Here is a 24,430-nt window from a genome sequence, read left to right on the forward strand (position 1 = left end):
GACTCGTGTATTCCATTTTTTTGATGTTTTCTGAAAAACCGTATTTGCCACCTGATTTTCAACATTGCGTTACGTAACAGCAGAGGTCACGCCGGTAAAAATTACCGGAAGTGAGCTAAGTTGCTGTCGTACTGAATAGGGTGCTTGCACGGAAGATCATAAGTTCAAATCATCCTCCAGATATACGCTCCAGAAGACATATGCAAATGCATGGAGTACAATACCAATCACCTGTAAACTGGTAGGCCTATAGATCAAAGTAAATCTTTGTACTCCATGCATTATGGAGCTTGTCTGGAGGATGATTTGAACTAATGACCATTCGTGCAAGCACTCTATTTGACATAACTTTAGAAATATTAGAATAGGGCAACATGAGTAAATAATAAGAAAACAAACATCACGCCCTCGATGCAACTCGCATGTAATCAAAGGCCATAAAAGATAACCTGATAACAATAGCTTGACAATAGCTATCTATAATCCGTTTCGAGTCCCTTCATACACAGTCCCTGGTCCAATGCATATAGGCCCCTACTGTGCGTATTGTTCCCGGGTATAGTCAATGCAGTCAAGCAAACAGGTATTACATTTTTGAAAAGGCTATAGTGTATCACAGGCATGTATTGAATGGCCAGTCATACAGGAATTAATCAACTTGCAGTGACTGGTTCCTTTGTTACCACATGTCAGTCATCTATTGGTTTTTTGACCATCGTATCACAGAGCGTGTTTATAGTGGGAGCAGATGTGCGGTACCCGGTTAGAGATTATCCGGATACTTGCCCACTATAAACACTAGCAGTATATGTATGTACGGTACATCGATATCCTTCTCAACCGAAGGATATTGTGGCGAGATATTCCCACTATAAACACACCAGTATAAATTGTGTGCGGTATTACCGGAAGCAGGAGATTCTTCATGATGCGTTGAATGCGCGCAGGACATTCGGAACGATTCTCACCCCCGAGAATTATCAAAACAGAAGCTACATGTTTGCTGCCATGATAATATTGTTGAATGGGCTGTTTATAGCTCGCGCCACAATATTTACACATTCCCCGTGTGACCTCGGGGTCATTGTAAATGTACGATAATGTTAGTTGGTATATATTTGTGCGGTAACTGTATCTCACTATAAACAGCAAGGGTATCGGTATATATACAAGGATTATCGTGTACGGTATACTCAAAATGCGGTATATTCACTATAAACACGCTCACAGTGAGCGTGTTTATAGTGAGACAATCTTTCCGTTATTTAGCTAAACTACCGCGTAGTCTAGATTTGCAATGGTTAGTAAAACATAAACAAATATAGACTGCGTGGCAGTCCAGCTAAATACCGCATAATCTGGCTCACTATAAACACGCTCAAAGATGGCCAATCACAGGCGAAGTAATCAAATAGCAGTGACTCTGTGACTGTTGCCTTTGTTACCACATGTCAGTCATCTTGTGATTATTGGACCATGTAAACCTGCAAAAAACGAGCCAAAGTGGAGGCCCTATGTGACACGCACGATTCCCACTATACTATACTATAGGCTACGCAGGTATACGGCCTTTTCGAATAGCTCTTATGTGACCCGGTACTATGAAATTACCTTGCTCGATTTCAGCTATACGCGTGCACCTGCAAAACCAGCATCGTATACCCGAATAGTATACTTCTATGCGATCGTAGCCTTATGTGACCCAGTACTCCGGGCCAGTACTATGAAATTGCCTTGCTCGATTGAAGCTATACGCGTGCACCTGCAAAACGTGCACCGTATACCCGAATAGTATACTTCTATGTGATCGCAGCCTTATGCCTACACGACTGTGCCATGATTCGTTGTGCCATGCAGAAAGGTGTTTGTTTATGATACATAAACATGCATACACACAATATACTATTACTAGTATATTAGTACTAATAAATACGAATATAATCCTAACCCTAACCCTAATCCCTAACCCTAACCCTAACCCTAACCCTTACCCTTACCCTAACCCTAACCCTTACCCTTACCCTAACACTAAACCCTAACCCTAACCCTAACCCTAACCCTTACCCTTACCCTAACACTAAACCCTAACCCTAACCCTAACCCTAACCCTAACCCTAACCCTAAACCCTAAACCCTAAACCCGAACCCTAACCCTAACCCTAACCATAACCATAACCCCTAACCCTAACCCTTACCATAACAATAACCATAAGACCCTAACCCTAAGACCCTAACCATGACAATAATGAACCTTGCCTCGGACTATGCGGTTAGTGATATATTGCGGCCCATTAGGCTGCGTTCACATAGAAGTATACTATTCGGGTATACGGTGCACGATTTGCAGGTGTACGCGTATAGCTTAAATCGAGCAAGGCAATTTCATAGTAGGCCCTACCGGGTCACATAAGGCTACGATCACATAGAAGTATACTATTCGGGTATACGGTGCACGTTTTGCAGGTGTACGCGTATAGCTTAAATCGAGCAAGGTAATTTCATAGTACCGGGTCACATAAGAGGGCACTATTCAGACTATTCGAAAAGGCCGTATACCTGCGTATAGTAGTATAGTGGGAATCGTGGTGTTCGATTTTAGTGCAGCGTATACCGTCCTAATTTTAAAACTAAACCATATGTGGGTAAATTCATTTTTGTTTAAGGGATCCAAAATGAGCGTTTATTGCGTTTCGACAGTATTTTTTATGGGACATGAGAGCACCTCAGACCTATCAATTGCATTCTGAATACGAAGCATGTCTTTCTGATATCAAATAATTTTCATTTTTTAAAATCACAATATAATACAAATTTTATGACAAATTATAAAAATTTGATATTTTTCAAATGTTTGATATATAACAGTCCTCGAAGTAAATTATATAAATCTAATGATATATTCTTAAAGTGTATGTAGCAGGGAGGAAAAAGCCGACGGTCAATTGAAAATTTTGACCTTTCATATTGAAGATATGGATTTTTTCCCAAAAGCCCTAATTTTTTTGATGTTTTGGGAAAAAATCCATATCTTCAATACGAAAGGTCAAATTTTTCAATTGATCGTCGGCTTTTCATCCCACCTACATACACTTTAAGTATAAATCATCAGATTTATAAAGTTTACTTCAAGTACTGTTAAATATCAAAAATATCAATTTTAATGATTTGCCATAAAATGTGTATTAAATTGCGAATTTCAAAAAATCAAAATTATTTGATATCAGAATGACATTCTTCGTATTCAGAATGCAATTCGATATGTCTGATGTGCTCTAATGTCCCAAAATAAATACTGTCCAAACGTTCATACCCCAGCCCTTAAATAGATGCACTATCTAATTCAGTATCAAAGTTACGTAATGTTACTATGTCAACGGGATCACGCTCTTGAGTAATGAACCACGATCGAAACAATCACCACACAAAGTATATGGCACTCGAAGGCATGCCAAAATAGCGTGATCCGGTAACCAAGAGGATTACGTAACCACTTCGATGCTGAATTCTGCACATTATGACACCTCATTGAATGCAATGTGACCTCAAGAAGTAAAGTTACAAGCATTTGATTAGACGAAGAAAATGCCTATACTCGCTAATCGCTATACGAAATACGCTCATTCGATCAGGTTGAGTTCACTTAGTATACTCCTATATGAACTCAGCCTGATCGAATGAGCGTATTTCGTATAGCGAATCCATGCGCGTATTTTGGGGTTGGGGGGCTTTGGGGGCTTTGGCCCCCCGGGGTCAAAGTAGGGGGCGGCAAAAACGAAGGGGCGGCGGAAGAAGAAGGGGCGGCAAAAGCAGGGGCGGCAAAAACGAAGGGGCGGCAAAACGAATTAGCAAAGAAAAAGGGCGGAAAAATTGAAAAATCATAAAAAGGTTGCTTTTAGGGCTCTAGAATAGTGAGATTTCTATATAGGGCGACGAACCCTATGGCCGCGTCGCGTTTTGCGCGATGAAGGGGGTGTGTGCACATCCCCCTCAGAAGTGAGAAACTTTTGCAAAATGAAGACCTAATTGAAGCCATTTGGTGGACCATTTTGACACTATTATTGTGTAAAATTTGAGTTTGAAAGAGTGGAAAATTTGTGAAATGACCATGACGGCTCATTTCCCATTCGTGGACAAGTTTTCAATATTATGGTACAGGGTGTCCCAAAAAAAAGAGGTCCCTCATTGCGCCCTCTTTTTCTCCTATTTCTGAAAAGTTGATCAAATATAGGCCTATATTTTGAAATGTAAAGAAACCTTGAGTCGTTAGCTTTAATAAACCAAAACAACTATATCAATCGGCTCTCAACTTTTGAAGATATGCTTTTTTAAAGAAATGTACCCGTTTTTCACTCTGTCCACGGAGAAGGTTTGGCTACTTCAAAGATTGAAAGGAGTACACATACCATGCATGAATATCAAACATTCCTCAATGATAACTTTATAAAACAACTTTATTTATGGAATGGGCTTTACCGGTGGGTTTATTAGCAATGGATTTTGTTGTCATTAAGTTGTGGGTAAAATGGATGCCGAATGGGACTTCTTTTGCTTTTTCTTGGTTATTTATGCCTTTTTTGTTTTATTATGTTTCTTACTTTCTTACTTTGTTGTTTCTTGCTTTCTTTTTTTTAAATTTACAACATAAGTCATTTATCTTTTTAGGATAAAAGGTAGCCCTAAAAGGCTGTTCGGTTTGTCTTTGGTTCTTCTGAAGTGAGTTTACTGTACTGCTCTGCCCTCTACCTGGTTGAATCCTTGGCGTACATGTTTCAGCTCTGGTCCTCATTGCATCAATTGCGTTGCGTACCATCTTGTGCGCCGGATACTTGCAAATGCATTCAGTAATACGTTTGCGAAGAAAAAAAATCAAGTGTGAGGTCTGGTGATCGTGCAGGCCACTCCACAGCATGAGCCATCCCAACCACTCTGTTTGCTATCCGTGGACAGAGTGAAAAACGGGTACTTTTATTCAAAAGGGCATATCTTCAAAAGGTTTGAGCCGAATCTTTATATTCACCTCGAAGGTCAAAGTTTCATTTTGATTACATAACAAGTGTTTATCTTGGCTCAACCCATTGTTTGATATGGTAATTTTATTTGGACAGGGTGCATTGTGGGATGTGTTCAGTCATGCATATATAAGCGCCCTCTATACCCCCTGTGCACTCTTTATCTGGAATGGCCCAATGGGCTGAGATTGAACGTACCAGCCCAGAGGATGATTTAAGGAAGCCCCATCATGCACTGTAAAAGTGTATCAGTAGAGTTTCAACTGCCACTATATTTTTCAAATCCCATCTGTGCAAAAGATGTTGTTTAAGAATTGCCCGTGTGTCATTATTACTTGGTCGATTTCAGATGTAAAGTGATGTATGCACGAAGGATAAATCACACCTTCTGTAGATAAGATAACATATAAAATGTGAAATCGACCAACTTTTTGAAGGTGTTTTTTTTGTAATATATCTGTCCAAATTCAAATTTAACCATGCACGTGTACGTGTGTATGCAGTGGGCGGGCAGTGGTGTCATGTTCACCCCACAGCTATGCTAACCGCAAGACTTGCTGGGAAGTGCTTAAATCATCCTCTGGTAGGCCTACCAGCCGTGGGGCGTGCAATACAGCCTCCCCGTTTTGGGCCCGTGCTCCATAGCCAAAAAAAAAAAAAAGTATCATTATCACCTTCAAAACATGCGGAATCTTCAATTACATGCTTATGAAGCTTGCATATTTTCAAAAGAAAACACAGTTAACATGAATGACACATAGCCATGCTTACCATTATCAACTCTATTGTACACCTTTCTGTATTTCTTAATAAGGCAAACAAATTCGTGTACATTCTAATCTTGTTATAACTGTATGACTACAAGCATCTCACTTATATTTGCATCCAATTTTGTAAGTATATTTTGTTATTACTATCAATAAACCATCAAGAATGAAACAATAATTGTGTATATCTCTGTCTTTGAGTCACATTTGTATACCATATGCAACTTGGACCTCGGGGGGGGGGCACTCAATTTTGGAAGTGACGGGTATGTGCCTACCGGAGTCGCGAAGTATAGGGCCTATCGGGTACAAAGCGTTATTTTTAAAACTAAGGGGGTCATTGGGTACAAACAAAATAAAAAAGGGGGTCATCGAATATAAGATTTAAAGAAAGGGTCATCGGGTAGAAAATTGTGAGAAAATGTAGCCAAATGTTGAAACTTTCGGCATAATTTTGGACAAATGAAGCAAAATTGGACAGTTTCGGCATTTTTTAGTTGCATTTTGATGATGCTATTAAAGAAAAAAGGGGGTTATGGGTAGCCGCAACCAAAGACAGGGGTTCATTGGGTAGCTGCAAAAAAAAAAAAAAAAAAGGGGGGGTCATCGGGTATGGATTGTAAAGTCCATTTTATCACGTTAAAATTGGGAAAATAATAGAATCCAAATTATATGACTTTGGTCTTGTTGCGATGCATTGCACTATTACATATTTTCTTATACCAAGAAACAGCAAAATACATAAAAATTAATGTGACTGATTGAGACTCTTTTTATGGTTTTTACAACTCAATTAAAAATTTGATACGATTGATTCGAAATATACTACAAAAAATAAGGTCTCTCGTCCCAACGCGCAGTCGGGCTTTCTTGTTAGAACGAGCCATTCCCTCATACATTATGTTTAGTCGTGCTTTGTGTTTAAGAAAGGAACACTGCGAGTTCTCAACTATGAGGTCTATACCTACACGCAAGTGTGTCCATTAATTACGGAACACTGCGAATTCTCAACTATGGTCCACGCCGACTGCGCCAACATAAAACCAAGACCTATAAGCCCTCTATCGAATTCAGAACTACGTCTGCGCCGACTGCGCCAACATAAAACCAAGACCTACACGCAAGTGTGTCTGTTTTCAAAGCCCCATATCGAATTCAGAACTACGTCTACGCCGACTGCGCCAACATAAAACCAAGAATAAGCCCTCTATCGAATTCAGGACTACGTCTAGTCTGCGCCGACTGCGCCAACATAAAACCAAGAATAAGCCCTCTATTGAATTCAGAACTACGTCTGCGCCGACTGCGCCAACATAAAACCAAGAATAAGCCCTCTATTGAATTCAGAACTACGTCTGCGCCGACTGCGCCAACATAAAACCAAGAATTGCGTGCATATCCTATTTGGACTTGGACGCACTTGGTTCATGGCCCATGGTGTGGAACCTTGGACGCACTCAAATAATGAGTTTTCAACGGCGTCTACGCCGACCAACACCGTCGGGCTGTTTTCAACCAACACGCCCTCTCTGTCTGAAATTATTTGTCCAAATACCAGAATCCAAAAAGCCATGTCGTGACTGTAGGGGATTATTTGTCCAACTACTAGATAGATGGCGCTTCGTTGAAGACACTGCGTCTACGCCGACCAACACCGTCGGGCTGTTTGCAACCAACACGCCCTCTCTGTCTGAAATTATTTGTCCAAATACCAGAATCCAAAAAGCCACGTCGTGACTCTAGGGGGATTATTGGTCCAACTACTAGATAGATGGCGCTTCGTTGAAGACATTTGTCCAAGAACCAAAATGTAAAAGAAATTATGATGTGACTATAGGGGATTATTTGTCAAAATACAAGAAAATATCAAATTGAGGGGGCTATTCCCTTCGAAGCAGCTCGGGGCTGTGCCCATGGTGTGGTGGGTATTGTGTAGTTATGCCAAAATTTGAGTTTGAAAGAGCGGAAATTTGTGAAATGACCATGAGAGCTCATTTCCCATTCGTGGACAAGTTTTCAATATTATTGTATGAATTCAATTGCTTTAAACATAAAGTTCCGGGTATCCAAAGCATAAAGAAAAGGGTAACTTCTACGCAGGGGGGTGTCTGAGGGGGGATGTTCCCCCCTGAGAAGTTGGAAAATTTTGCAAAATGAAGGACCAATATTTAAGCCATTTGGTGGACGATTTTGACACTATTGTTGTGTAAAAGTTTAGTTAGATAAAGTTCGAAAATGTGTGAAAATGAAGGCCCAATCGAAGCCATTCGTGGACCATTATTCACTATTACTGTAGGCCTAATCATTAAGTTATTACTTAAAATAATATAGGCCTAAAGTGTACGGGTGTCCGAAACAAAAACGAAAACGGCCAGTTGTTTACGCATATACGTAGGTGTGTGTGAGAGGGGAAATGTTGCAAAATGAAGGTCCACTTGAAGCCATTTGGTGCAGGGGCGTAAATCCGTTTGTGAAAGTGGGGGGGCACACTGACAGTTGGGGAAATCAATAAATACAGTAAAAAATGGCCGCGAAAAATGTGCCCCCCTCAGAAGTAAGAAACTTTTGCAAAATGAATACCTAATTGAAGCGATTTGATGGCCCATTTTGGCACTATTAGTGTGTAAAATTTTAGTTTAAAAAGGCCAACATTTTTTGAAATGATGGTCCATGAAGCCTTTCGTGGAAAAGTTTTCCCTATTATTGTAGGCCTATAAATTACATAAATGTGGAAAGCAGAAGTGAAAATGGCTACTTGTTTACCCACTACGCAGGGTGTCTAATTAGTGTGTAAAATTTTAGTTTAAAAAAGCCAAAAATTTGTGAAATGACGGTCCATGAAGCCTTTTGTGGAAAAGTTTTCCCTATTTGAGATTTGAAATTCACAAGTTACTAAAGCATGCATGGATTAATCTTGAAATCAGCATTGAGTCCATCTTAATACTGACTTTTTTTTGGTGATAAAATGTGACAGGCCCTGCATATAGACGGGCCCGCAGGAATTTTCACACGCTTATGGGCCGTGGACCCGCCTTCACGCAATGCCTAAAATAACCACAGGCCTATATATAAGGCCTTTCACAATTGATTTTTAGTTTCCTCTTTCATGGTTGAAAACAAGCGATGAGGCGACTTTTAAGTGGTCGCATCCTACACCAACCTGTTTTGACTAGGAACATGCATTTAATTATTTTACAACTATGTTTGATTTTATACATAAGTAATGGTACAGTTATGTTCTTTGTTTATTCATCATTATAGTTGATATAAGCAAAGTCAGAAAGTATCAAATGGAAGTCATTCAAAGTTATTTTAAAGAAAATCCAAAATAAAAATAAAATAATTAAATATTTTGCAATTCTCTACTTTGGACGCGCGAGGGAAACAGGAAACTAAGAATTAATTGTAAAGGGCCTAACCGACTGTGTGGTTTTTGTAGGCATGGGCAGTGATCATGATGGGCATACTCAATTACATGCAATTTAACCTTTCTCTTCTTTTTTTCTCCCTTTTCTCTTCACTTTTTCTCCCTTTCTCTTCTCTTTTCCTTTTTTTTTTTTTTTTTTTTTTTTTTAGGGGTGGGGACCAAAAAGTGGGGGGACATTTGATATTGTGCCCCCCCCACTTTAAAAAGTGAGGGGGACGTGTCCCCTGTCCCCCATCCGATTTACGCCCTTGATTTGGTGCATCATTTTTACACCCTTTATATCATTGCTTTAAACAAAAAAAGTTGCACTGGTCCACTGACCATGTAAGACTCGAGACACACAATTAGGCATACTAAAGCATGCATGGATTGATGTCAGACTCTTTGTTAATACTGACTTTTTTACGGTGACATGTGCCGTGTCCTGCATATGCCTATCAGATCAGCGGGCTCGCCGCAGTAGGCTACTATGATTTTCACGTGCTTTTAGGCCGGCTGGGGACCTGCCTTTAAACAATGCCTAAAATAATCACATGCGTAGGGCTATTAGGCCTTCGATCGACCCGACTGCGTTTTTAGGCATTTTTTATGCACGGCCCAATTATGCGTAATTTAACCCTTCTCTCATTCTCCTTTTCTCGCTTTTCTCTTCTCTTTTTCTCCTTTTCTCTTTCTCTTCTTTCCCCTTTTCCCATTTTTACGCGGGGCACGCGCCCCATCTTTCCTACTTTTGCTATTTTTACGGGGGGCCTCCGCCCCCCTCTGGATCCGCACCTGATTGGAAAGAGAATATTCTGTAGATTTTGATTCCGCATGATGCAGTCATGTCTACAGTAGAATTCAACTCGACCTTTGCAGGACTTAAACCCCATTAAAAGCTATTAAGTAGTAGATAAAGGGCGAGAAACAGACCATTACCATCGGTGTCTTGTTGAGGTATGGTGAGCATGTTAGTCGGCTCGGAAGGCGAGACCCCGAAGGGTTCGAGCCTTCCGAGCGACTAACATGCGAACCATACCTCAACAAGACACCGATTATCTATGGTAATGGTCTGTTTTGAACCGTTTATCTTACATATACGGCGAGCCAAAATAAACGAATTTGTTGTGATAGTGTATTCATTTTCCAAAAAACAAAATGGAAAATACTGATGTATTTTGTAAAAGTTGTGGTTTTTCCAAAAATAAAAACACCCCGAGATAGTTTAATATTCTTCCCATGTGTCCTGCGTGCGAGTCTACGAGTCTATTTAATGACAAATGCCAGTGATTTAATCAAATCAATACAGAATTGATTTCAATTGAAACCTGTATTTGAAGTGGTTTGGTAGGTTATTCACCTGCATAATTAATCCGATGGAGTGTATCCACCCCGTGACCATTGTTATTCAAATGATTAATGAATAATGCAAATTGTATAGAGTTGTCAACGTTTGCACTATACGATCTGTTTCAACACCATGAAATTTATATCTTAGAAAAATGTGAGTATAAGCAGATATTTGAAAAATCTAGTAACGTTGTGTCCAATGGTGCTCCCCATTATGGGTAGGTCCGGCACGGAGGTGACACTAAATTCACGGTTATTCTATTACGCACGCAAACCTATGACAAATCCCGCTGGTTTGCTTGGTAGAAAATGAGTCCAGTTATCGATCGGTTATGGATATTAGCATGTTCGACCCCTTGATTATGTTAATTACGGTTGACAAATAAAGCCGCCATTCAGTTTGCGAACTTTGTCTGTTCAATGCGAGTACCAAGCTTGAAAGTGCGCCCCCTCTGAGAGCTGAGACCACTGACCTCCACTGACCTCGTTTGTTTTTGTTTCCTCGTGTGATGATAAATATCATTCAATCTATAGTTATCGGACGTACACGTTGTATTACCGCCCTAAGCAGTTTGTTTTTAAAAACAAGTAAATAATCATTACTCGCCGTTCTATTTGATCTTGTGCATTTCCCAAATCACGTAATAAATTGAAACGCCCTCAATTGAGCTGAGGCCACTGATTATGTAATCACCCGAGTGTTTTGAATTTTGATTTATACACTACAGCGTGTGAGCCGGTTAGTAATATTAATGAAGTGACACACTGATGCACGACGTTTATAGCACTTGTACATGTCACTTGCTGAATACGTGAGGCCTACTCATAGTATTTAAAATCTATGGCCTACTAGAAGAGTTTAGGTCTATCAAAAGAATGATTGAATGATTTTGGAGATTATCCCCGGAGATTATCAAGGGCTGTGTAATAATTCTGAGCCGGGGGGGGGAGGGTTTTTTTTGCACATAGGCCCTATTCATGGTAGGCCTACGCCTATTAAATAAAATGCTCTAAAAAAGGCTTAGGATAACAGTACGTTACCGGGGGTAAAATTTCCGAATGGCCCGCCAAATATCGTTTTCAGCCTGCCAAAAATCGCTTGCACCCCCCTCTCGGTCCGCCAAAAATTCTTAGCCCCCCCCCCTCTTGCACATGCCAATGATTTGCGGGTATCATGCGGTATGGCTTATTATGTTGCGAGCGCGGCGAGCAGGAAAATTTGCATATTAAAGCGTTTCCGTACTGTTTTTCGAAGCCTTTTTAGAGCGTTTTATTTAAAACGCACCCCGTGGATGTGTGCCAAAATCGCTTTCCCCCCCCTCCCGGCTGGCCAAAAATTGCTTGCCCCCCTTGCGGCTCGCCAAAAATTCTTGCCCCCCCCCCCCCCAATTTTACCCTCCCCCAGGGATCATAACTATTGCACAGCCCCTAATGATTTCAAAAGAGAAATAGGCCTACAGCAATTTTATGAAAACAAAACAAATATACAGATAGATAGCCGTAAACGAAATGGGACATTATTGCATTGATTTTTCTTGCACAACTTTTATTTATTCATCTAATAATTAATTAGTTAATTAATGAATGAATGTATGAATTAATTACTTAATAAATTAATAAATTAATAAATTAATAAATTATTTAATTTATTTATTTATTTATTTATTTATTCATTTATTAATTTATTTATTTGCTTGTTTATTTATTTATTTAATTTAGGCCTATTGAAGTAACTCAGCTCTTAAACATTTCACGTACTCACTTGCAACGGCTCAACGAATTAATTGATACATCAATTCTTCAAGATATCAATCAATCAAACAATAACAATATTAATAATTATATAATAGTCAATTTCGATCAATAGACTTATCAAACCATCAAACAATGAAACAATGAACTGATCGACCAATCAAGTTGTCGATCAATTTTAATTTTATGACTTGTGATGACGTGAGACTAAATGACTGACAGATTGACTGATTGATATGTTGATGTATGGGTTGATTGATTGATGAATTGATTGATTGATTGATTGATTGATTGATTGATTGATGATTGATTGTTGGAATAAAGTGTGAAGGTATAACAGGTAAATGAATGAATGCAAGAGTAATTGAGAGGAGGGAGTTGATTGGTTGATTGATATGACCATAATATTATTTCACACAATATTATTTTGTAAGATGGATGATTACTGAATCTGTCATTATGGTAAAATAGACAGTGGTGACGGTAGATTTCTTGGCATTGGTGGATGAATAAATTTTTCTGAAATAAATGCGAGCAATAAATTACCATTTTGAAATTAAAGTGAGACAGGTGTCAAGAGAAATAAAAAAATCATCATTATATGATTATATCAATGTGTTTTTCATTATTAGACACATTAACATAATGCACTTTTGATAATACATTAAACAAACTTTCAAAAGTTATGCAAATCGGATAAAAAATTTAAAAACAACGTTTTTTTAATTTTCAAACGCGTTTTTACACATTTCATTTTTTCACCATATTTCGACCTGAAATAAAATGTAGCTCAAAAAGTATACCCACCATAAAAGGCCTTAAACTGTGCATATATTGTCTTTAGACTATTTTCTACTGCATGCACCTACAATCAAATTAATCTTTCTGGGACAATTATAAAAATATTTGGTCAAATTTACAAAATTTTAATAATTTAAATAATATTGTTCATGATATAATTAATTGGGTTGTTTTGTCATCAGAATGAGATTAATTTTAAGTGAGTGAGTGATGAAGTGAGTATAAATGTTAGTGATTAAATAATAAATTAATTAATTAATTAAGTAAGTAAGTAAGTAAGTAATTAATAATAAATATATAATAAATTATAGTACACACAAGTTATTGTAATATATTTTTTTTTCCAATAGAGGCATAACATTCTGTTTCAAAATATTTATTTAAATTTATTTGATTATTTTCTAACTTAAATATTTTCTTTAGAGCAAAGACAAATATTTTCCCTTTTCTCTAGTAGAGCTGTCTCCAATTTGAGCCCAAAATAAAACTCTGCTTCTTTTATTATTGATTTAATTTCACGATTTATTCCATTGAGCAATATCAAGGATTAAAATCACACGTCTCACAGCAGATAGTTACTTGGCGTAATGGTCGTACGCTGTGCCTTTCAACCGAGAGGTACCGAGATCGATTCCCGCCTCCGCCTACTATTTTGTTCAAGACTGGAAAGAATGAAGCTTATTAATTTGACTTTACAACACTAAATTATTCATGGCTTACCCTACCTGGTGGTGTAAAGTGCTACTGGTAAACATGAATATGAATTTATAACACAATGGCTAATTTAAATAAGAATGCGGCCTCATGCTAATTAGGGAGTGCCTCTTCCTATCAATTATTCCATGGTCACAGTAAGGCCAGGCGGCTGACACTGAAAAATTTGCATGGAAAAATGACCCGTCTCCTCCGCAGCCAATTTGGTTCCGCTCCATCGAAATCAAGCCGGTCACGGAGGAGACTACCCTCCTTTGTGTTTGTTCATTTGTGTATGGAGAGCCCTTTTTGGAGTCCGGAATGACTTAGGCTACGCTCTCAGCTAGAGTCCGACGCTGCATTGCACTAGAAATACCTTTTCTGTGAAATCGCTATAGAGCCAACCGGGAGCACGTATTCGTTTTGAAAATATAGCATTAAAATTAGTATCACCCTTGTGGCCACCGTGCAGTGGAAAACCTTAATTCTTTCATTAAAAGGAAATGAAAATTAAAAAAACACGGATCTACTTGTGCACCAATAAAATTGGCACAGCAATTTGTCTCAAATATGAATGAATTTTAAGAAACATACGGGGTATGATGAACATTGACCTGACGCCATGATAGTAGGATCTATTAGTCGTTTTATATACAATGTATATACCGTATTGTCATAATACCAATATTTGTCATTATATATAATGAGTAATATCTAGCAACGTAAATGTGCAGTTCATATGCACAAACGAATACTGATCTTTATGATATTCAGGTTTTTGTACATCACATATAACATGTCACATAGGAGGTCATACGTGTTGACCTTCATCTATTGTATTTGTTCATCTGTGTATGGAGAGGATTAGCGCCATTAAACGCCATTAAAACGCCATCAGTATTAGGGCGTAGTTCAGTGAACTCATCGGATTGCTATTCCAAGTACTTTGATAAATACAGATAATATGTATTAATGGGTCGAGGCGATTGCATTGAAAAACCTAATAAATTATTCATAACAGTTACGTAATCAATCGATAGTGCGGACACTTTTTTTTATTTGCAAGCCACCAAAATTCGTGATCTTTTAGCGTTGGAAAAGAAACCACGTGAATAGAGTGCCCTCTCAAGAATATCAACTCTCTGGTAAGGCTTTGCACTCCCAGCCTCTTGACTTGTAATGAGTACCGCAGATTAGTTGCGAAGCTCCCCTGGTCGGGTAGTATCCCGGGGGCTCTTGCCTAGTAGCTAATTAGCATGGACTGCCGTTGAGCGTTTTTGGGTTGGGCAAGGATAAAGACAGATTCCCTTCTAAAAACCAATGGCAAGTTTATATACATGTGCTGAGTATAGGCCTACATTCAACGAAACGGTTACTTTTTAATTATGAATATTTACTTTGTTATGCTAATTAAAATTTAATTTGCATAAATTTAAATGCGCACCAGTGGTGTTATGAATTACTGTTATACGGACTGCAGGAGCCCTCTATAATTTTCTCTTGCCATGTAACATTTGCATTTAAATCGAGCTGTAAATGCATTTGTTCCGTAATTCTATCTGAGCATGAGGCCATATTGATAAGTAAATAGCGTATTGTTATTTAAATTTGCGCCCAGATGTATTGAGGGCGACAGTCATGTTATCCAGACGGAGAATGGCTGCATATGCCGGGCATGTCAATTTGCTGAGTGAAGGCTGATAATCACCTTTCTGTATAGGTAATAAGCTAGTATATTTCGTGTACCAGTTGGTTATAACAAAAAATTAGTATCATATTAAATATATTAAATGTATAAAACTTTGAAATTTACATGAATTTGAAGAGCAGAGCTCCGAAATCTAGCTAAGTCAGGTGATGTGAAATTCTGCTGCGTGATCCCCTCTGCGTGGTAGAATTATATTCATAAAACATTGAATTTAACAGATATCATGGGCAGCCAACCACGAATTATCAGCATTTAAAATATATGTTAATTAACAAAGATAAATAATAAAGAGTACAAATGGCAATTAACTAGTAAACAATCCTGAAATCTTAAAATGTTGCCACGTGATTTCCCGACCACATGATAGTCAACATGTGACCACTATTCAGATTTACCTTAAATATTCAGAGTATTGTTACACGGCTTGCACATACACTGTGCATTTGTTTACCTCCGTATAAAATCAATAATTCATGCTGGGAGCCAAGTAACATTCTGTCTGCTCAGTGCAGATTGGTATTTTATTTTACTTGAGAGCATCATGAATAGAAATACATAAGACGAATCAGGGACGAATAGGGCGCCATGATCGAAGGTCAGGTCGGGTATCAAAGGTTATTATAACTTAAATACTACTTTCACACCTTGCCTCTGTCACATATTTCCTTCATATTATTGACAGCAAGTCCTAATTTTGACTTTGCTATTGCAAAATGTGATTTCATATTAAATTAGTAGACTTTCTTTGAAAAAACATATCACTGGTGCCTGATGGGAATACCCGGCGTCCGCCATTTCATTAAACATTGTTTAAACTGGATCGTTTTCGTGTGGTTTGTGCCCAGATGTATTGGGGGCGCGCTATACTCTCATTGAACAGGCAAAGTTCGCAAAACTAACAACGTTGTTATTTGCCAAACTCAATTAACATGATCCAAGGGGTCGAACATGAATTATTCATAACGAGCTATAACGGATCGATAACTGGCCTCACTTTCTAGCTAGTAAACCAGCTGAATTTTTCATAGATTTTGCGTTGCTAATAGAACAACCGTGAATTTAGTGTCACCCCCTTGTACATGTAGCTACCTCCATTACTCTAGGTAATGGTTGAGGTAACGAACCTTAAACAAAAGGAATACAATGGATAATCTGTGAATAGAAAAGGGCTAGACGTAGGCTATATACCAAGATAACACTCATTGAAAACAGCTCAACTGATCTTCTCTGGTTAAATACACACAACATACCCGGTATGTGTCTGCTTTACACGTACAATGGAGCAATGAGCTGGATTATACTTTCAGCTGGGTGAACGATTATAAAGCGAGCGCTCCGGGCGAGCGCTAGAGAACAATTGTGTGTGGTCTTTGTTTACGAAATGAGACAATACGTGCTTATAACCAGCGTTCTTGAAAAGGAAGTGTAGGCCTACCGGTAATATGAAACCGTCCGACGATCAAGAAAATTTATTTTGAAAGCCACCAACAGCAAAAGTTTTGTCAAAAACGAAAAATACGCCGACGGAATCCCGTGCTTAATGAACCAATTGGAGGCTAATTGGGCCTTTGTCGAGCAGATGCTCGCAAGTTTTGCATAGAGTGTTGATGCATTAAATTTTGTAAACCATGGGGGACTTATTTTTTACAGACAGTTCTTGTTTGTTTTGAAAAACTTAAAAATTCACCCTTGTTTTCATTCGGGTCAAAATCAACCGAAGTTTTGACGATTGTCCATATCGACATCAAATTTGATTGTATACCAAAGATTAAATTCATTTTATCACAATTTTCCAAAAAAATGTATAAATATGAATTTTTATATTTTTAAAAATGAAATGCATCTTTATTTAACGTTCTATAATTTGAATTATAAATAATCATAATTATATCTCTTGATGGTAATTGATTAATATAAACACAGACTGAACGGTGTTTCTTGTCTGTCGTGCCTTTAAATAATCATCATATCCGGATTTTTGTGTGTGTGAAAATGCTGCAGTGCTGAGTCGAGGAAAGGCTTTGTTATTGTCTGATGACGTTATTGTCAATGTTCGTGAAAAAATCCAAAACATGAGAATAAATCGCAGGATCACAAGGTATCGTTTATGGAGTTTATCTTCATCGTATAGGCGTTCGATAACGATAACTGGCTTTTATTTCGTGCGTTTCTGATGCCATCACAATTTGAGATTTTTTTCGCTGGTACAAATAACTACACATGTAACTGTACATTAAAAAGTCTACAATCATGACCAGGGGTAGCGTTTTAAGGGGTCTTGGGGTCCAGGACTCCTTGATTTTTGCAGGTCCCCGTGATTTGGACCCCTTAATTTTGTGCATCTGTGTAGAATTAGATGCCTGGACCCCTTTATTTGCTAATTTGGACCCCTGGACTCGGCAGGTCACCGCTAACCCTGATCATGACAATGTCTAGACTCTAGTACAGTGAGTAGTACACATTTATCAGCCATAAACATCTAAAAATTTGGTATCACTGAAATGAGCATTAAGAAACTTAGACAATGATACCAAAAAGAACTCAAAGTACTATGGGGGAGAACTATATCCATATATGAAGTTGTGAAGGGTAGCGCGGCGGAATTGTCTGTCATTTTTTGTGTTCATCAGTACCTTTTTTGTTTGTTTGTTTTATTTCTTCTTTAACCTGGGACACTCAATCAGTTGAAAACACAATTAATCATCTGTTCTTCCTTGAGGCCCTTGGAATGGATATAGCCAAAATAACAAATTCTCGACCGTGGATGTGCCTTCTGCGTCAGCATACTTTTCATAGGATAACATTTTCTGCTTCTGCTCGATTTCTGGCTGGGCTCTTAATTGAGCATTAAAGCCAGGCATGTGCGGGGGGTTGAGAAGTTCTAGATGTAATTTGTGCAGTGAGTCTTAAAGGTTTCTGTACTTGGTGAGCTTGTGATTGATTCTGGTAGTGTGTTCCACTCTTTTATGGTGTGGTTGAAGTAAGAGTTCTTGTGAATGTTAAGGCGGCCAAATGGTATCTGAAAACTGTAGTTGTTGCGATGACGAAGGCCTTGCCGGGTTGCAGGGGTCAGGTACCGGTCACTGGGTATGTCCACCAAGTTGTTGTTGATTTTGTATAACAATGCTAATCTGGCATCTTGGCGTCGGTGTTGTAATGATTGCCAATCCAGATCAGACAGTAACTTGGTGACTGTTCCTGGGGTTCGTTCATGATTGTTCTTAACAAATCTAGCCGCATTCCTTTGTATTTTTCCAAGTTTATTGGTGTGGGTTTTGGTGTATGGATCCCATACAACCGAGGCGTACTCCACGTGGGGTCTTACGAGAGCTGTGTATGCTGTTTCTTTGATTTTTTCTGAACAGCTGTACAGGTTTCTCCTCATGAGACCAAGAACACGACTGGCTTTGGAGGTGACATGTGATATTTGAGTGTCCCACTCCATGTCGCTCTGAAAGTGCACCCCGAGATAGGGGTGTGATGTAACAACTTCAGTTTTTGCCTACAAAGTTTATAGGTACGGGGAGTGACAGATCTACTTCTGTTGATGTTCATAACATAGCATTTGGATGCATTGAAGCGCATGAGCCATTTATTTTGCCAGTTATAAAGCTTGCCTAAGTCTTTTTGCAAGGCATTAGAATCCTCTGGTGAGTCTATGGTTCGGTAAAGTAAGCAGTCGTCTGCAAACAAACGTGTGGTTGAGGATAAATTATCAGGTAAATCGTTAACATAAAGCAGAAATAAAAGCGGCCCAAGGACCGTTCCCTGGGGAACTCCAGAGTCTACAGAAAGCGATGATGATGTTTGTCCTTCCAACACAACTCTCTGGGTTCTACCTGCGAGGAATGATCCTATCCATTGTGTCAGTTGGTTACTGATGCCGTATGACTGAAGTTTGTTGATAAGGCGGCAGTGAGGCACGACATCAAAAGCCTTACTGAAATCTAATATTACCATGTCAACTTGCTTTTTGTCATCCAGTGCTTGCGACAAGTCGTTGGCAGTAAGAACCAGCTGCGTATCGCAAGATCGGCGCTTGCGGAACCCGTGTTGGCTGTCTGTAAGGATCTCATGGGTGTCAAGGAAATCCATCATCTGGCTGTGTAGGCCTATAATATGTTCCATTACCTTACAGCAGATGCTCGTCAATGAAACAGGCCGATAGTTTTTCGGGTCAACCTTTTCACCTTTCTTGAAGATGGGTGTTATATGGGCATGTTTCCAATCTTCTGGGAGCTGTCCTTGTTGGAGCGACATATTAAAAATGGAAGTGAGCACCGGAGCAATTTGTTTTGCAAGGATTTTCAAAACTCTAGATGGTAGTCCGTCAGGACCAGCAGCTTTAGCCGGATCTAAGTTTGCCAAGAGTTTGTAAAGCGCCTTCCTCGGTGATGGTGAAGTTCTGCATGCGAGGGAATTCAGGTGTTGTTGGTTCCGGGATGTTTGTCATATCTTCACGAGTAAAAACGGACTTGAAGTATTTATTCAAAACCTCAGCCTTCCCCTTAGGCTCGGAGATAAGTTGACCATTGTCTCTTAGCGCAGAAATACTGGTGTTATCGCGTTTAAGTGCCTTAACAAATCTCCAAAAGATTTTTGGGTTTTCTTCCATTCTTGGACTAAGCGTGTTATTGATGTAGTCCCAATATGCCTTGCGGAAACTCTGTTTGGTAGCTTTTTGTATGTTCTTGTATGTTTCCCAAACGTGTCTACCCTTAGAGTGCTTGGCTCTTTTAAACCACCTTTGTTTCCTCCTAATTTGACGCTTCAGATCCCTCGTCATCCATGGCAGGTCCCTGGATGGTCTCACAAGCTTAGTAGGGATATGTTTTTCCGTTAGATGCTGCAAAACGTTACGAAAAAAGGTCCAGTTATCTTGGACAGATTTCCCTTCAGGATCAGATTGGAAATACGAGTCTTTCAGTTTTTCAGCATCATTAGTGAAAGCTTCAGAGTCCAAATGTTTGTACATGCTAACTCTTCTTGGTGGTGTACGAGCTCTCTGGGGGCTGATGTTAACATGTGTCATGATTACATCATGCTTACAAACGCCAAGACCTGGCATGTGATACAAATTATCAACAACTGTAGGATTACTGGTTAATATCAAGTCTAAAATGTTTTCTGTATCGTCGGTTCTGTGAGTTGGCTCTGTAACCATCTGCGATAAGTTGTGGTCATTACTGATAGCAAGTAATTTATGACACAGGTTGCTGTGATTAGCATACTTGGGGACAGAGTGGGAGTCCCAATCAATATCGCCGAGGTTGAAATCCCCACCAATCAACATGTTCTTAGTATTTGACTTTTCAGCAAGGCTATCCAGGGATTTTTCAAATTCGCTCAAGCTGTACTCACCATCGGATGGTGGTCTGTAAAAACAGCCAATGAACCATGCTTTAGCACCCTGAAGTTGTAATTGGGCCCATAATATTTCGCTGTCACTATCAAAATCTGGACGATGAGTCAGAATCAAATCATTTTTATGTGCGATGAAGACGCCACCACCAGTAGTCTCAGTAACACGGTCCTTCCTTATCACACTATAATTCTCTGGAAGATCTCACTATTGGTGTGGGAGTCATTTAACCAGGACTCGGTGCCGAGTATAATATTGGGTTCAGTTGAGAGGAGTAAATTTTGAAATTCAGTTTTTTTACCCCTTATACTTTGGCAGTTGACGGTAATTATCTTCAGAGTTTTAATCCCTTTCAGTTTCCTACGTGATGAAGAAATTGTGGTATCACTTGAGGTTTTAGTAGACTTGCCATTACTAAAGTTGAATTTGCCCTGAACATTAGGTGCCTTGGGTGATGAAGTGGCTAATGGTTCGGGATGCAATGGCGACGGGTTCTCATCAAGGGGTGAAAAGGGGTTTGACATGGTAAGTTCAAAGCTGTTGAACAATGACGAGCTAAAATTTGGTAGGCCGCATTGACAGCACATCCAAGTAATACTGGTATTACATAGATAGTTATAGTTCTCTGAGTTCATGCCCATGCAGTTGGCGTGTGTCCACAGTTTGCAACTATCACACCGGACTGCTTTTGTCCCCACTTACAGGCCAAGTTGCAGACGGTACAAGGATACTTAGATTTATATGGGCCTGGGTTACTCTCAAGGTCTCCTGCAAGCAGCAGGAGGTTTGTACAAAGGAATCTTAACAGCACTTCGTTTTGAGAGGTTCCGTGATTAGACAACATATGGTTGATAAGTTTATTACCATTACTAGAAGCAGTTTTGCAGTTTGACAATACAGCAGCTAAGTAGTTCTGGTTTTCAAGTGTTGAGGTCATACCATGACATATAGTGATATTCGATGGTGATTTGTGACCACACCCAGTGTGGTTGAAGTAATGCTCAGCCTGCACAGAATCAAAATGGCTGCTGATGTTATGTAACACTCTACACAGTACCAACGCTGAGGTGATCAACATTAATGTGGCTCTGAACTCCATATTGGTAACAAAATAAACAGGAAAGATCTCACCTGAAGAATCTTGACCCAGTGACCGCCCCCAAGCAGCAAAACCGCGTATGGCCAAAAGCTCTACTCCATGATGAACAAAGGTAGCAGAATTTGGAACACTTGCAGATTCACTGTGTGGTCGGCCATATTGGAACTTGATGTAGCCAGAATAGGTAGTAAATCACACGCTATTTATGACTCACGATGAAAAATTTGCACAACAAAGTAACTCTACGATGCAACAGCAAGAATATCCACCAGATGACAGTTAGTGGGATATCAGAATCTCAAGTAAAGATGATAAAAACTGAGATTTTCGGGAGAGGAAAATATTGTGTTGCAACCCCGCACATGCGTCCTCCACTGTGTCATGATCGTGTGATCTGCATGACCGAACCTTGACCTTGCCTCTTTTTTTTTTTTTTTTTTTTAGGTCAGTGATGGATGATCCTAGCATTTAGGTCTAGGTCCAGGGACACTACAAAACCGAAAAAAAAAAAACTTTAAAAAAAACTCGGCTACCAGGCGGGACTCAAATTCCGGGACTCAGTCCCTACCTTAATACTGTCCTGACGAAACTAAGTTGGACGTGGATAACTAGTAACACACTAACACAGGGCTAGCCAGCGGATTTTAAGCTGAATGTCATTTGAAGCAGGAAATGATGCTGCTATGTCCACTTACCCTCTACCACTTATCAACCGGGTTTATCTTCGTTAAAATTTTAATATTTTTCACTACATTGTACATGTAATTTAAAAACAAATTTGAATTCCAAATTGTGAAACATAAAATAATAAAGCTGTATAATGAGCCCAAACTTGATGCAATTGGACCAAGAATAGAGCTGTGACAACAAGTTAAATCAGAAAGAGGACAGAAAAAAGTAACGCCACCAGGTATTTTTGGGTCCCACCATAAGACTTATGACCATGTACAACTTTTGAAGATTTGTGCGAGCAACTTATGAAAAATAGCGCTCGAGCAACAAGTGGTGACTTTTCATGTCTAGTCTCCCGAATTTTGCACCGTACCTGCCGTGTGCATTTCACTGCAATAGCTTTGTGAGAAATACATTTTCACGATCCTGTTTTGAATTTATTGATTAATTCTAGTTGATATACGTATACATTGCTCCCACCTATGTGAACATATCTATTGGCTATATGAACAGGTGAAAATGAAAAAACTTGCCCAATATTGTTAAACTTTAAAAGAGGACGCAACACTGCTACACATTTTATGTAAGAACAAAATCATTCAAAGTTGAAGACATTTACTGCATAAAATAAACTGTCTAATACGAGATCCGCATATTAAGAGCACTTACTTGTCAGTCGAAAGTTCTGTTTTTGGCTCAATTGGAGCTATTGTCATAGACCAAATTTGTCTTGGGTTTTTTACTTTCTCTTGCTACGTTGTTTGAGCAAATGAGCTGGTAATTTGAGGTGGTGATCTTTGCATCCTTCATGATTGTTTGGGAAAATTCAGACAGGAAACTGTGATTTTGGGAGCAATTTGTTAGGAAAATTTTTATAATAGTCTTATTTGCAAATTGTCAGCTGATCATAATACAAACTCCATGATCTGGCGATTCCATTGCATTTTGTAACAGAGGCGTTGCTTAATATTTACTTTTCAGGGTTGCTTTGCTGCACCGATAGACATTTGGCAAGTCAATAGATATCGCACCATCAGGGCCTACTATATGTGCTAATACGTTTTGTGTGTGCCGTGTTCGTACCTGCTATTTATTTTTGAGTGAATTGTTTCCAATAGGGAGGTTTGAGAGCGATCAGTAGAGAACTATTGCTTACATGTAGACTTTAGAAATAAACATTAATCAACGCAGGTCGGGACCTTGAATCATAATTGGCTATAGCTGATAAGATAAGATAGCAGCCGGCTTTGTCGGCCTTATTTAAGGATATGCGGTGGAAAGCCCAGAGAGGCCAGTTTCTACTTTTTTACAAGGTTCGTTGCAGTCTTTGAAAATCTTGAAAAGTATTTGAATTCAACTGGGGTCTTTGAAATAATTGAAAAGTCTTTGAACAATAGTGACTATATTTACGGTACATGTACCTCGGTGAACGGAGCACATCCAGATCTTGCAAAATATCTGTTAATTTGTTATTATCCACCCATCATGTTTAACCAGTCTAATCTCAAAATGAAAATAAAAGAGAATCCGTACAAAGTTATGGCAGTGTTATTTGATGAAATAAGGCATTATAACATGTTGCAAAGGATTCTGGGAAGGGTTAATATTTCTTTGACTTACCTGTAGGCCTACATGTATCTTCAACTTCGAAAAGTTTTCTTATTTTACGAGACAAACACTTCTCTGACGTATCATTTGTGACCCGGCAGCACAAATGAGCCGTAAATTCCCTAAATTGTATTCTGAGTTACGGTGTAAAAAATGTGTACGAAGGTCATATTCATCGGTAACTTAAGTTGGCCCGACATCCG

At 39.0% G+C, this 24,430-nt stretch overlaps 1 protein-coding gene across 1 annotated transcript; it reads right to left on the bottom strand.

The window, feature by feature from the left end:
• Window positions 1-19,831: 19,831 nt before the first annotated feature.
• On the bottom strand, window positions 19,832-21,947 carry LOC140158053 (uncharacterized). Its single transcript, XM_072181300.1, has 2 exons — window positions 21,551-21,947; window positions 19,832-20,943 (listed from the first exon to the last, which is right to left on the bottom strand). The coding sequence occupies exons 1-2, from the start codon at window positions 21,945-21,947 to the stop codon at window positions 19,832-19,834; spliced, it is 1,509 nt and encodes a 502-aa protein (XP_072037401.1).
• Window positions 21,948-24,430: the final 2,483 nt, after the last annotated feature.

The sequence above is a fragment of the Amphiura filiformis genome, chromosome 7 (genome assembly GCF_039555335.1).
Source record: "Amphiura filiformis chromosome 7, Afil_fr2py, whole genome shotgun sequence".
NCBI lineage: Eukaryota > Metazoa > Echinodermata > Ophiuroidea > Amphilepidida > Amphiuridae > Amphiura > Amphiura filiformis.

What these genes read in the sequence shown, in the direction of transcription:
- LOC140158053 (XM_072181300.1), bottom strand. Translation starts at nt 21,947, where the DNA reads ATGGAGTTCAGAGCCACATTAATGTTGATCACCTCAGCGTTGGTACTG. An exon ending in TACCGTCTGCAACTTGGCCT is followed by an intron (nt 20,944 to 21,550) that starts GTAAGTGGGGAC and finishes CTCATCGTCCAG; the next exon opens with ATTTTGATAGTGACAGCGAA.